General features: G+C 38.3%; 1 protein-coding gene across 1 annotated transcript; it reads left to right on the top strand.

The window, feature by feature from the left end:
* Nucleotides 1-998: 998 nt before the first annotated feature.
* On the top strand, nt 999-11,892 carry LOC137982625 (uncharacterized). The gene is made up of 2 exons (XM_068829750.1): nt 999-1,325; nt 8,324-11,892. Exons 1-2 carry the CDS (start codon nt 1,064-1,066, stop codon nt 10,342-10,344), a joined length of 2,283 nt encoding a protein of 760 aa, XP_068685851.1. The 5' UTR covers nt 999-1,063; the 3' UTR covers nt 10,345-11,892.
* The last annotated feature ends 608 nt before the right edge of the window (nt 11,893-12,500 follow it).

The following is a 12,500-nucleotide window of genomic DNA, read 5'->3' as shown; positions in this document are numbered from 1 at the left end:
GCAACAATTTTGGTGATGCCACTTACCAGAAATATTGAGAACAACGGCGAGGAATAAAATCAAAAGGACTTAATGTAGACTAACATGATCAACGAATTAAATTTGTCGAAATTTAATTCATTCAACGATTGTGCGACTTATAAACAGAGGCCTAACATCGTGTTTGAGTCAGCTGAGCTATTTCTTGTAGCTATATGAGGGTCCTGAAAGGGTGGGGGAGTATAGAAACCCTGTCTGAACAGAAGAGACCTCTTTAGTTTATTGCCGGTTTTCACTGTCACACCATCATCAAGACCATCCAACAAATAAATGCAAGAATCAAAGAGATAAAAGAAGATGAATATTCAAACAGTCCCACAAAGGTTCAGGTCTGTGCGATGTTTCGTGCGGGAGATATTCGAAGAAATGTTTTACTCAAATTTATAAGGCTTTGTATGGAGATGCCATGTTTGTGTCCCTCTCAGGGGCACAAATATGGCGGCCGGAAGCTGACAAAAACATATGTCATCGAGTTTTGCTATAAAAAGCCAGTAGTCGCGTTCTGAGGGCTCATAAACATCTATGTGAGAACTTATTTTCTCACAAGGACTGTTCCGATTGCAAAGTCACTTTTTTAACCTGCGTGATAGCATTCTCGACCGCCATTTTAATATCGTGTCACGCAAAAGCTTAGAAATTCAACCTTGCTTTATCTCAAGACGAAAAACCCCACCAAACTGAAAATTTGTGAAAAGACAAGTCTTCAGTTGTTCTAATAGCTAACTAAACTAGAATCTCAAAAGGATTGATAATTCCTTATTTTTTAGTTTTGATGACGTCACGTGAAAACCAAGAATTGATGGCTTTTCCGAGCAGAAAAGGAAGATCGAATGACATGCGTAACTTGATACCGCGATTTGCTGACATCTGTCCCTTAAGAGAAAGCGTACTAGTCAATTTTACATAAATTTGCATTGTTTTCAAGCATATTATATTAATCACTTTTCCGAGAAATAAGGGAACGACAAATCCTTTGTGTATTTACGGTTTGCTGCCATCTGTCGCATACTGAACAAGAATAGTGATGATTCCCTGCTTTGCAGTAATTTTGCTTTCAGTTTTAGCAACTTGCTTCGTCTTAGTAGCCCCTATTGCAGTCCAGGCAAGGACATTTGCAGACTGCACATTCGGGATAATGGAAAATACAACAGGCGCTCAAAAAATGAAGGCGACATTTTCTGCCAAGCTTGCGCCTTACCAAAACCTGAGCCATTCCTGCGTGGTGAAAGGGAACGAACCAAAACATTTCCTGCGGGTGAAAGCCAAAAGGAACAATAAATCAAAAGGTAAGATGAAAATTTGCTTTTACTCCGAGTGAAACATCATTGAATTGCACTGCAAAACCCCACAGCACGCCTCTCACACGATCATTCGGAGGCCAACAAGGTCTAGAAAAACTGTCGTTATCATGAAGTACGAAATTGCTCTTAGAAATAGCTAAGAGTGATCGTTCGAACCGACTTACGTATATGATTTTCTTGTCCACGATTGCGTTTACTTTCCTCATTCAAGGCGGGAATGGAACTTTCATAACAGTTTTGTGATTGGATGGACGTTCATTTCCAATTCAAGCGGCGAGCTGCGTTAGAACCTGGGTGGTCTTAAATTTGTGCGCTTGACACAAAATTGGGATTCATTCACGACTATGAGTTTTTTTCTACCCAAGAATAGACACTTTCCACTTCTCTCTCCCCATTCATGTCATGTATTGCAAAATTCAGTTCTAAGAAACGAGCTTTCATCCGCATATAATTTCGTCAATATCATAATTGGCATGAATGAAAATATGTCCATACACTAAAACAACGGCATGTAAAAAAGAAACTTACAGTGTATGTTCTCAATTATCCTATATCGCAAACTCATAAAAATCCGACTGGAGAAATCCAATAAGCGACAAGTGCAAACACTAAACACACAACGGTCAAATCCTTTACTACTGCTTGTTTTTAAGCATTATGGTAGATTGCAGAACAAAAGGATTTTGCTAAGATTTGCAATAAAGGATTATGCCCCAATGACAAGTTGAATACTGCATGTAGTAAGTAAAACACACAATTCATTTCTTCTTTCAACAATCAGAGCGAATATTAAAGGCATCAATCAATCAATCAAGCTTTATTACGGTATCACTTCATTAATAATGCTCTTCCAGTGAGCCGTTTACATAACAAAACTTTTAGAGAAACTACACAAATGCTAAAATATATCTATACTTTAAGGAAATCTAACCTATAATTAATTACACACAAATATCAGTCAACCTTAAAATGTACATAATATGAATAAAATAAATTAAATTCTATCTCAACTCCCTCAAGTCAATCCCTTGTTCAGAAACAAAGACAGGGCAGACTTGAAAGAGTTTTACCTCGTCTTTAAGCACATTTTCTAGGCCATTCCACATGACTGCCCCCCTATAGCTAAAAGCCCGCTTAGCGGCTTCAGTACGGGGCCTTGGTACAAAAACGTTGTTCGAGGCACCTCGCACGTTGTAAGAATGAACCACGGAGGTTGGTTTAAACACGTTCTTTAAATCTCAGGGTAAAGGTTATTCAGAGATTTAAAACACTTCTTGCGAGCTGTTTATAGCGTCTCTGCTCGAGGGTATCCCATCTCAAGTCTTGGAGGATATCCCCAGATCTTCTATTATAATCACTAAACGTTATAATTCTCCCAGCCCTATTCTGCAATCTCTGGAGTCTGTCACATAAACCCTTTCCCATACATTCCCAGACTTCGGAGAAATAATCAAAATAAAGAGCGACGAAAGCATCATACATTTTTAGTAGGGTTTGGCGAGGCACCAGGGAACGAATACGTTTTATGGCCCCTATACATGCAGATACCTTTTTACAAACGACAACTACATGGGATTGCCACCCCAATACCTCGTCAACCTCTATTCCCAGATATCTGTAATTAGTCGCCCGAGTCAATTGTTGACCATTAACAGTCACGTTTAAGTCACCATTTAAATGCCTCAATCGGTAGTGGCTTCCAATTATCTTATATTTTGTCTTTTTGACATTTAATGTGAGTTTATTGGATTTCAACCACTTTTGAACCTCTTCCAGGTCTTTGTTTTTGTGTTTGTCTTCAAGAGTTATGGGGTCATAAGCGGAAAGGGTAAACGAGGTGTCATCAGCATACATGAGTGCAGATGATGACAGCTCGCATTCTTGAAGGTCATTTATATAAATGAGAAATAAAATTGGTCCAAAGTACAGACCCTTGTGGGACCCCACAACTAACGAGAAGATAGTCTGATAAAGTTCCATTCACAAAAGTACTCTGAAAGCGATTTGACAGGTATGATTTAAATCACTGAACTGCACGTGGGTCGAGGCCATACAGTTGCTGTTTTTTTAACAATAAACTGTGGTCAACCGTATCAAAGGCTTTCTTAAGATCCAGAAAGAGTACATTGTTAATTAGGCCATCATCAATATTTAAGTACCAGTTGTTAGTAGCTTCAAGCAAGGCAGTCAAGGTAGAATGCATCAGTCTAAAACCATGCTGAGAAAGTGTCAGCAAATTATTTTCAATTAGGTACTCATAAAGTTGTTTAAAAATAACCTTTTCGATTATTTTACTGACAACTGGTAGAATAGATATTGGCCTATAGTTATTAGGATCAGACTTAATATCCTCCTTATATAAAGGTAATACTTTGGAAATTTTCCACTCGTCTGGAAAACACCCACACCTAATGGATAGGTTAATTATATGGGTAAGAGAAGGCACAATTTCAGGACAAGCTTTTTTTAAGAGCCTAGTAGAAATACCATCTCGGCCCGTAGCCTTGTCGACTCGAAGGGAACTCACTCAACGATGAACGACATTGCAGCGAGTCTCGTTCAGGGTTAAACTAGAAACTGATGGCGTAATGTAATCCTCGAAAGAAACACTAGTTATGGTAATATTACCTGCTAATCTAGGCCTAATGTGAGTAAAGTGATAATTAAGACTTCTCAACCTTTCCTTAGTTAAACTTAAGCTTACATCAGTATTACATCTAAAGTAAATAATTTCAATTCTTGTTACTGAGCTTAAATATGTTTGGTTTTTTCATCCGTTATATTTGTTATTGAAAGTTGCAAAAATATTTTGAGACATCATATCACTGCTACTCACAAAGGTGAGGAATTAATAGCTTAAGAATGAACTATTTTATGGGCTTTCATGTTTAATACTTGTTTTTGCAAAAGGCAGATGGCATAATATCTTGCCAAAAATAAAATGTGTAGGGACTAGAATCTTGCTTGTGGTATCTCCATTAGAGGTACGTTTTTATTGCAAGGCAAAGCTAAAAAAGAACTTGAGGTTTGTCGAAGATATTTAATCAGGACTTACATGATTTCTGCAAACACTTACATGTATCTCTGCTGCATGTCCTCTTGTGTGTTCTGGCCTCTCCTATGTGTTATGGCAGGAGTTCGCCAGGCTCATCAACTCCATTCAAATGGCTATCGAGAGGCAAATCCCTGCCCCACCCATTATTCTTTTTTTGGAAATCAACCAAGAGTCAATTAGTATACATGAAGATGCCTCCCTTGATGTGCCACTACTTTATTGACTCATTCTCAACTGTTTTAGGCTAACTTTAAGGTGTGTTGTGTTTGTGACTTAAGGTCCCAGAGTAGGCCTAGAAAAATTGCTTTTACTCAGAGGGGGAGAAAAGAGAGTACAGGGAAAATACAGTGGGGGCCCAGAAAGCGAAGGCAACATTTGCTGCCAAGCTTGCGTCTTTCCAAAACATGAAGCCATTAGGTGAACAAGCCAGACCATTTCTTGCGTATGAAACTGCTAAACGAAACCATCAATCGAGAGGAAAGAAGAAGCGTTGCTTGTACTCAAAGTGAAATGTCATTGTGTCAATTAAAGAAACGGAAAAATAAAATGGGTGCTAAGTGAAGGCGACATTTTTTGCCAAGCTTGCATCTTACCAAAACTTGATCGGATCCTGTGTCGTTAAGAAGAAAAAGCCAAACCATTTCTTCCGTGTGACACTGAGCTAAATTGACGAAACAAGCAATTGAAAGGTAAGAAAAAAAAGTCCGTTTCACGTACTCAGAATGAGAGATTGTATTGAAAAAATTAAAAACTTACCTAATGAGCCCCTTCTTAGGGATCCGGAACAGGGGATATTGTCACATTATTGTCAGGGAACATTGGGAACTCTTTATTATATTGTTGGAATCAAGGGAACACTAATCTATAGCTACTTCCAATTATAATTTCTTTTAAACTTTTAATTGTCATAGGTCCCTTTTCAAATGAGTGTCAGGAGATCATTATGTATTACGAGCCACTCAACACACCTGGAGATATGAGAGCACTGAGATAATTTTGAAATGTGTACACCTTTCATACAAACCATTGGATTTCTAAAAACAACTTGAAAATAAGTGATTAACTCATTTCAGTTTTCTACGCGCAGCAAAACACAATTTCCTTGAGGATCATTCACTACAGCACAATATACACCAAGAGTGCTTCATCCATTTGGTAGAGGGAATGAAGTACAACTTTGTACTTGCAAAGTCTGTAAAGCATGTATCCAACTGAGGATGTACAATAACCAAAACCTTCTAATGTAGAAGGGCTTTGTATTCTGCCTGTATAGCTCCTACTGTTCAGTATATACATCTTATTCGATGGTTTAACATATAATACGTGCGGGTATTTTGCGAGTTGCGTAGTATTTTTCCGAGCCCAGCAGGGGCGAGGAAAAATACGAGCAATGAGCAAAATGTCCGCGAGTATTAAATGTTAAACCATCGAATAAGAGATTTATTATTCCACTACAAAAAGGTGTTATTTTGATTTAATTTTATCTGGTAAGAGTGTTTCTAAAAAATGCATCATCTGTCCTTCAGGGCCCTTGCGAACGATGTATACAGGACAGAAAGCCAGCCAAATGTCCTTTATTTGATTGTATAAACGGAATGACGAGTGACAAGCGATGACAAGCTAAATCCTCACGCTTTGTATGTCGTTGAAAACAATTTTTTTTTTCATCGAAAAACTGCCGTTCCGTCCGTATTTGCTATGTTCTAAGCCGGTCAAACCGGGACACTACAGTGTAATACCGTCTCATATTTTGCGCGTTCTCTTGACCAAATATAGTAAAATGACGTAATAGTGGAATAATAATGCAAGGTATAATTAGTATTAAATGTTGTCACCATTTCAAGGATTTCTGTTAACATCAAATATGATTGTCCAGTTAACATAGATAGACTGGTTCCAATATTCATGACATGACCTAAATCTGTTGAAGATGATATCTGATTTCTGTAGTTACATGAGTGTCGAAAGTAATTAGCGAATTGCTTTGGTTTATAATTACTTCACTCAGTGATTGGTTCAAAGTTCTCGCGCCACTTTTTCAACCAATCAGAAGTGAAACCAAAACCAATTGTGGCTCGCATGTGCACATTTTCCCGCGCTTTGTGTCGGCTACGTGTAATTACTTCGAGTTTTGATTGGTTTACTTGATTGTGTCCCGTCCTTTTGATTGGCCAAAGTAATTACTTAGGTTTTGGTTTTACGACACTCATTTGAAAACCGCTCTATAAGAGCACTTGGAGACAAAGCTACTCATTGTTCACCAGCATTTGTCACAAAGATTGCAACAATATTTGTCAAAGCCTGATACTGCGGATTTGTGTATTAAACTGAACACATTCAGTCGCAAAGATTGTGACCTCTCACGGGAAAACGGACACTAATTAGCTCTTTTCCAACGCTTTGCCAACGCTTTTCCAACGCTTCACCAACGGGTTGCCAACGGGTTACCAACGGGTCATCAACGGCTTTTCCAACACTTTCAACGCTCCGACCAACGCTTTCTTCAACAAAATTTTACGTCGTCAAAAAATTCACAACGAGTTGTCAATTTTTCCAACGCCTCGTGCTTTCCAACGGCTTTCAACGCGGTATCGAACCAACTGATTTCCCGACGCTTCCAATTCCTGAGGAGAATGCATCATTTCAGATTTTATTCTGGCTGAAATTTTCGAAAAGGCAAGTTTTGATCCCTGTAATTTTCGGATCACTAGACTTTCAGCTAGGAAATCCAAACAGATGAAAATATTTTAGGGGATAAAAATACGCCAATATCAACCGTATAAATACAAAAATACGTTTAAGCGGTTTTGAACTATATTCTCGTTGGGTGCCCCTGTATGTTGCTACAATCGGCGTCAAAATTGTAACCACTTAAACTTTCAAAACAAATACATACAAAAATGTAGTGTAGTGATGATCAGGAAGATTTCTATGCAGCAGTTTATGAGGTAAACGACGCTTTTTGAGTCTACCTTTTGAGCTTTTGTTCCGCAGACTTGAAGCGCGTGCAAATTTCTGAATAATAATGAATTATACGGTTCGCGCTTCGGTTACTGCGAATTTGACTTAGAGCATAGTTAACATAATAATTATTTTCATAATTTGGGATGGAAAGAGCAAAGAAATCCGCTAATTCGTCTCTGTGAAGTAGCAAATAAACGTTGGTGTTTCATCGCAGCGAAAGGATCGATGGCAAAAATTACATGTCATGTTATGATTAAATTGTATCTACAATTGTAAAGACAAACAATTTGTTACTTGTTTAATGTTTTCCAATGACGAACGTATGAATGATTGTTAACTATCAACACCTAGAACGGCTTGCGTGAACTTTAAATTTCCCAACGGGTTTTCCGAAAAAAGTATTTTTTTCAACGGCTCGGCAAATAATTTTTCAACGGCCTTTTTCAACACCTCCGACTGGTTTTCCAACATTTCCAACGCTTTTTCCAACAATTTCAACGGGGACCCAACGGGTGTCCAACGCTTTTCCAACACTTTTCCAACGCTTTGCCAACGCGTTTCCGACGCTTTGTCAACGCTTTAAGCCGTTCAACGGAAAAGCGTTTTACCGTTATTTTTTTCTGTAACTGCAATGGACTGGTTTAAAACTGGACAACGCCTGAACCGGTTCGAAAGCATTTTTTCTACTGTAAATAGAAGGTAAAACAAGCAAGCAAATATGAGCAAAATACAAATTATTGTATTTGGTAACATGAAAGTTATTGACAGAAAACTCAGTACAATAAAGAAAAAAAGAAAGCAGTGGTTAAAGTTTTCATTGTGCTAAATTAAATGCCCAAAACCATTGCTCTCTAACTGCTGAAAACAAAAACAAAAAAAACAGATAACCGTCTTTAATCAAACAACTTTTAAATATGTTTGGCATGAACGCAGCATTATTTACCTGTGGTTATTGTATCTACAGGATTTCTACACCTGTCTGTTTATGGACTGGCTGGTGAGGAGGAGACAAAATTGCAAGGGCATCTGGATGTCTCCAAGTCTCAGTCCGATTGGAGTTCCCTGACCTTGTGTCCTCCCCGTTCTAGAAACGAAATCCAAGATAAAAAGCTGGCATTTTCAGGATATCCGAGCCTTGAGTTCACAGTACAGATAGAAAGTCTTTCAGGAGAAATCAATTTAAATCATCCAGAACAATTTGAGATAAACCAAATGAATCGTAGATCTGTTTTCCAGTTCATCCCACCTGAGAGAATCTCAGAGACACAGCTCGATATCACAGTCACTTCAGACTCGGATGTACCAGCGTATTTGAAAGTGTCGCAAGTCTGCAAGGACGTTGACGAAAACATACAACTTGTAGACTACAAACGAGAGTCAATTCGGCTTTCCTTTGCAAAGAAGGGACGGATCACGCTGTCCAAGGTCTCTGTTCCTCCACTGACCGATTCCAAATCCAGCTGGTTCATTGGCATTGCGCTGAAGAACGGTACAGGTACAACGAAGTATGATGCAAGAAAGACTGGAAATTTAAGTTTAACAAGATCATTTGATTACTCTTATAATCCCATTTTTGTTGTAGTTATATCGACTATTTTGTCGGGTGTGGTAGTGTCAGTCTTCGCGTTTGTATGCTTCAAAGAACTTTTTTATTCACAAAGAGTTAATTGCTGTTGTCGGTGCTGTGGGGGTAGTTGCTGTACTTGTACCTTTGGGCTTTGTTGGAAAGGTTTTTGCGATCACATGTCTCTTTGTCGCGAGGTTGTGTATGACCACTGGTTCACTCGCGGTCCTAAAACCTTTTCCTACACCACAGGTATTGTGGGGTTTGTCTTAATGGTCGGCGCTTCTCAGTTTGTCTTTGCAAACTGGCATGTTATGATTGATGAAGGCGATAGAGACAACTGTTACTACAATGACTTCTGTTACAGAGTAAGCCCTTGGCATGACATTCCCTACAACTTAATGATGAGTAACTTGGTCTACATTTTCCATGGAATCATTTTGGCTGCTTGCGTGTGTTGCATGGAAGCAAACTTGCTTTACCTTTGCAGAAATCTTTCCCTTGATGACTTGAAAGGGAAGATTTCGTTTTCCATTGGGTACGCTTTTGCTTGGGCGTTGTTTTTCGAAGGGTTTTTTTCGTTAATTTACCATCTTTGCCCAAGTAAGATGACTTTTCAGTTCGATACAGCGTTTATGTTTGTCATTTCCGGATTTACCGTTATTTTACTGTACAATGGGATCAAAAAAAATGTATTCACTGCAGAGAATGCGAATGGCCCAGTGGGATCGGCAAACTTTTTCCTCTTTGTCTTAGTTCCACTTTTTATTTTCAATTACTTCGCCGCGCTTCATCACTTTCAGTTGCATCACTCTGCTGAAGGCATGAACAGTTTTTTTAGAATAGCCTTTTTCGTATCTTTAGTGATTTGGTGGATGCATATTATTGTGTGGGCTGGCTACAAACTGTTGCTACCTGCAGTTTTAGATGGCAACAATTCTCAGCGCTTTAAACTGGTACTTTCTATTTTCTTTTGCGTGGTTGTGCTCATGCCAATTGGTGTGTTTATTTTCCTCGTACAAAACCTTCCTGAAGCATTTCTGCTTTCCTGCATTGGTGTAAGTTTCCTTGTCGTTTTTGGCAAGGCCGTCTACGCAGGCTGCAAGGGTGACGTAAATTGCAATTGTTCTTCATTCAGTTTGCGATTTGTTTATGTCATCGGGATTGTGGCTTTATGGGCAATTGCCCTTCATTTTTTCATTTGCAAACCAACCACTAACAAGGTGGAATCCCCTGAGATATCTCGAGATCTAAATCAAGAATGCAAATACATGGATTTTTTTGACTACCACGACATGTGGCACATTCTGTCCTCCCACGCTCTTTTGATGGGGGCTTATTTGCTTATGTTCATGAGCTACGAGCCGCCCACCGCTGTTGAGACCATGAGCTACTACGGATCGCTTAATAGGCTTCCCTGACTAACAACTAGATCGATCCGATGGCAGTTACAAGCATAGACATACAATGGGCTTATTTGCTTTATTTGTTCCCTACATGTTACTCAAAAATAACCGAGAAGAAAACACTCTTGAATGGCGATCAGTGACGAACCAGAAAAACAGAAAAACAATCATTTATTACTCTCAAGAATTTACCATCTACCTTTCATAACAACAATCTTCTATCACAAAACTGGGAGAAAAATTAAATGCGAGTTTGTTTGCTTCCAATAAAAGGTGTACGTTTCTAGCTTATAAAACGTAGCGGTCATAAAACACAGCAGTTTGATAACTACCGGCTTAAATCTGGTTATTGAAGCTACGGCAACAAAACTCATTCTAGCCCTTGATCTCAGCTGAAGAGTATAAGTTACCCTTCTGTTATTAGTTGATGGTTAATTTGATATTTGTTTGAATCATTTTGTTTTTACCCTCAATTTCCTCTTTATGTATGTAACAACGTTCTCTTACCGATTTGGTTGACCTCATTAAGATCACCATGTTGTTCACTGAATGAAATAGTTTTTAATGATTTTATCGTCTGAGCGTCCATTCAGATTTGTAGTTTACCTGATATTTCTTTTATCTATTTCATTCTATTACGCACAAAAGTGGGACTGCAGTGTTTTCAGCTGAATGCCGACAATACAGCGTTGAGTGAGTCGAAAGTAATTTGCGATTGCTATGACTTTGGTTTTACGAGAAGAAAACTGCTGTAATTAACAATCAGAGCTTTACAAATAGAGTGGTTTTCAATTGAGTGTCGAGAGTAGATCTTGTTTGCTGTGATCTTCCTTTATTCCGCTTTATGATTGGTCCGTAAACCTCGCGCTATTTTCCCAACCAATCAAACAGCAAAACCCAAACGAATTGCTTAATCTTTTTTCCTGGGCCTTATAGCACCAGTCACTGTCATTGCTTGGAATTCTGATTGGTTCATTGCACTTGATTAGCCAGAATTATTGCTTTGGCTTTGGATTTACGGCACACAATTAAAAATAGCTCTAGTTCGATCTAGTAAACACTTAAGTTACTTAGATGAGCACTCCATAGCCATTAGCAGGACTGGTTCCCTTTACCATGCTAATTGGTAAACGGCTGCCGCTTTTCGTCACAGACTAAGCACAGAATAACAAGTAACAATTAAATGATTAATTATTCTAGAAACACGATTACCCAATAATTAGGCTAGGGGAATTTTTCGTCATTTTATGATTTTACCTTTTTTTCGGTATTATACTCTTATCATAATTATTTTAACTTGCAATTAGCTTTAATAATTCATATTAGAAGGTTTTTGTTTTTTTTTTAATATTGTGCCTTTAAGCGCTGAACTTTAGAAAAGCCGCCAGTGCTTTTTTCAACGTTTTGCTTTATTTATCCATAATTAATCTAGCTATAAGTACATGTCAATTATTTTACTAGCTTGTTGCTGGCTTGTTTTCGCTGGTTTACAAAACCACCATAAAGTATATATATGCTGATAAAAGGGCCGAGGCCATTTATTTCTGTAAAGAACTTTTTTAGTGAAGCACCTTAATAAACGTAATAATGTTCAACTTACAGAAGTGGTACTCTTGTTCATTTTCCGCCGCATCTATCATGTAACGGAACGAGCCGTTCAATTAATAAGCACCAGTTTTACACATCTAGTAACTTCTAACTGGACCGTTACGTATAGGCGATACTTGGCTTGTTAACAAACTCAAGTGTTAAATTAGAATTCTCGCAGTTTCGGTTTCGCAATCCTCACTGAAGAGAGGTTTTTATAGCACCGGTTGCTGTTGGATCCTTATTTATCGGGAAAAAGAAAAAAGTATATAAACAGTACATAAACAGGTACTACACAAATCGTATTATAAGCAACTCTCAATGTCACAGTTTTGGATTACATGAATGTGAAGCTTAAATAATAAACTGCCGTTGGGGATGGGTACTAAACAAAAGTTTATACGGGGAGGCTGCGCCCCGACGTTCAACCTCTTTCGCATACCTTCTATTGGAAAATGGTAGCCTTCACACGAACAACGGCATCTGTTCAAAATATTTAAATGAAAGGCCCTTTGAAATCTCTCTGGCTTAAATGACACAATTTGTACCCTTTCATATACTTTAACTCGTGAAATCCCTATCCT

The sequence above is a fragment of the Montipora foliosa genome, chromosome 13 (genome assembly GCF_036669935.1).
Source record: "Montipora foliosa isolate CH-2021 chromosome 13, ASM3666993v2, whole genome shotgun sequence".
NCBI classification, from domain to species: domain Eukaryota; kingdom Metazoa; phylum Cnidaria; class Anthozoa; order Scleractinia; family Acroporidae; genus Montipora; species Montipora foliosa.
Note: the sequence above shows the minus strand (reverse complement) of the source record. Positions and strands in the feature narration are given on the sequence as shown.

Excerpts from the sequence above, each read along its gene's own strand:
- LOC137982625 (XM_068829750.1), top strand. The coding sequence starts at position 1,064 with ATGATTCCCTGCTTTGCAGTAATTTTGCTTTCAGTTTTAGCAACTTGC. Across the intron at positions 1,326-8,323 it reads AAGGAACAATAAATCAAAAG|GATTTCTACACCTGTCTGTT; the intron begins GTAAGATGAAAA and ends TTGTATCTACAG.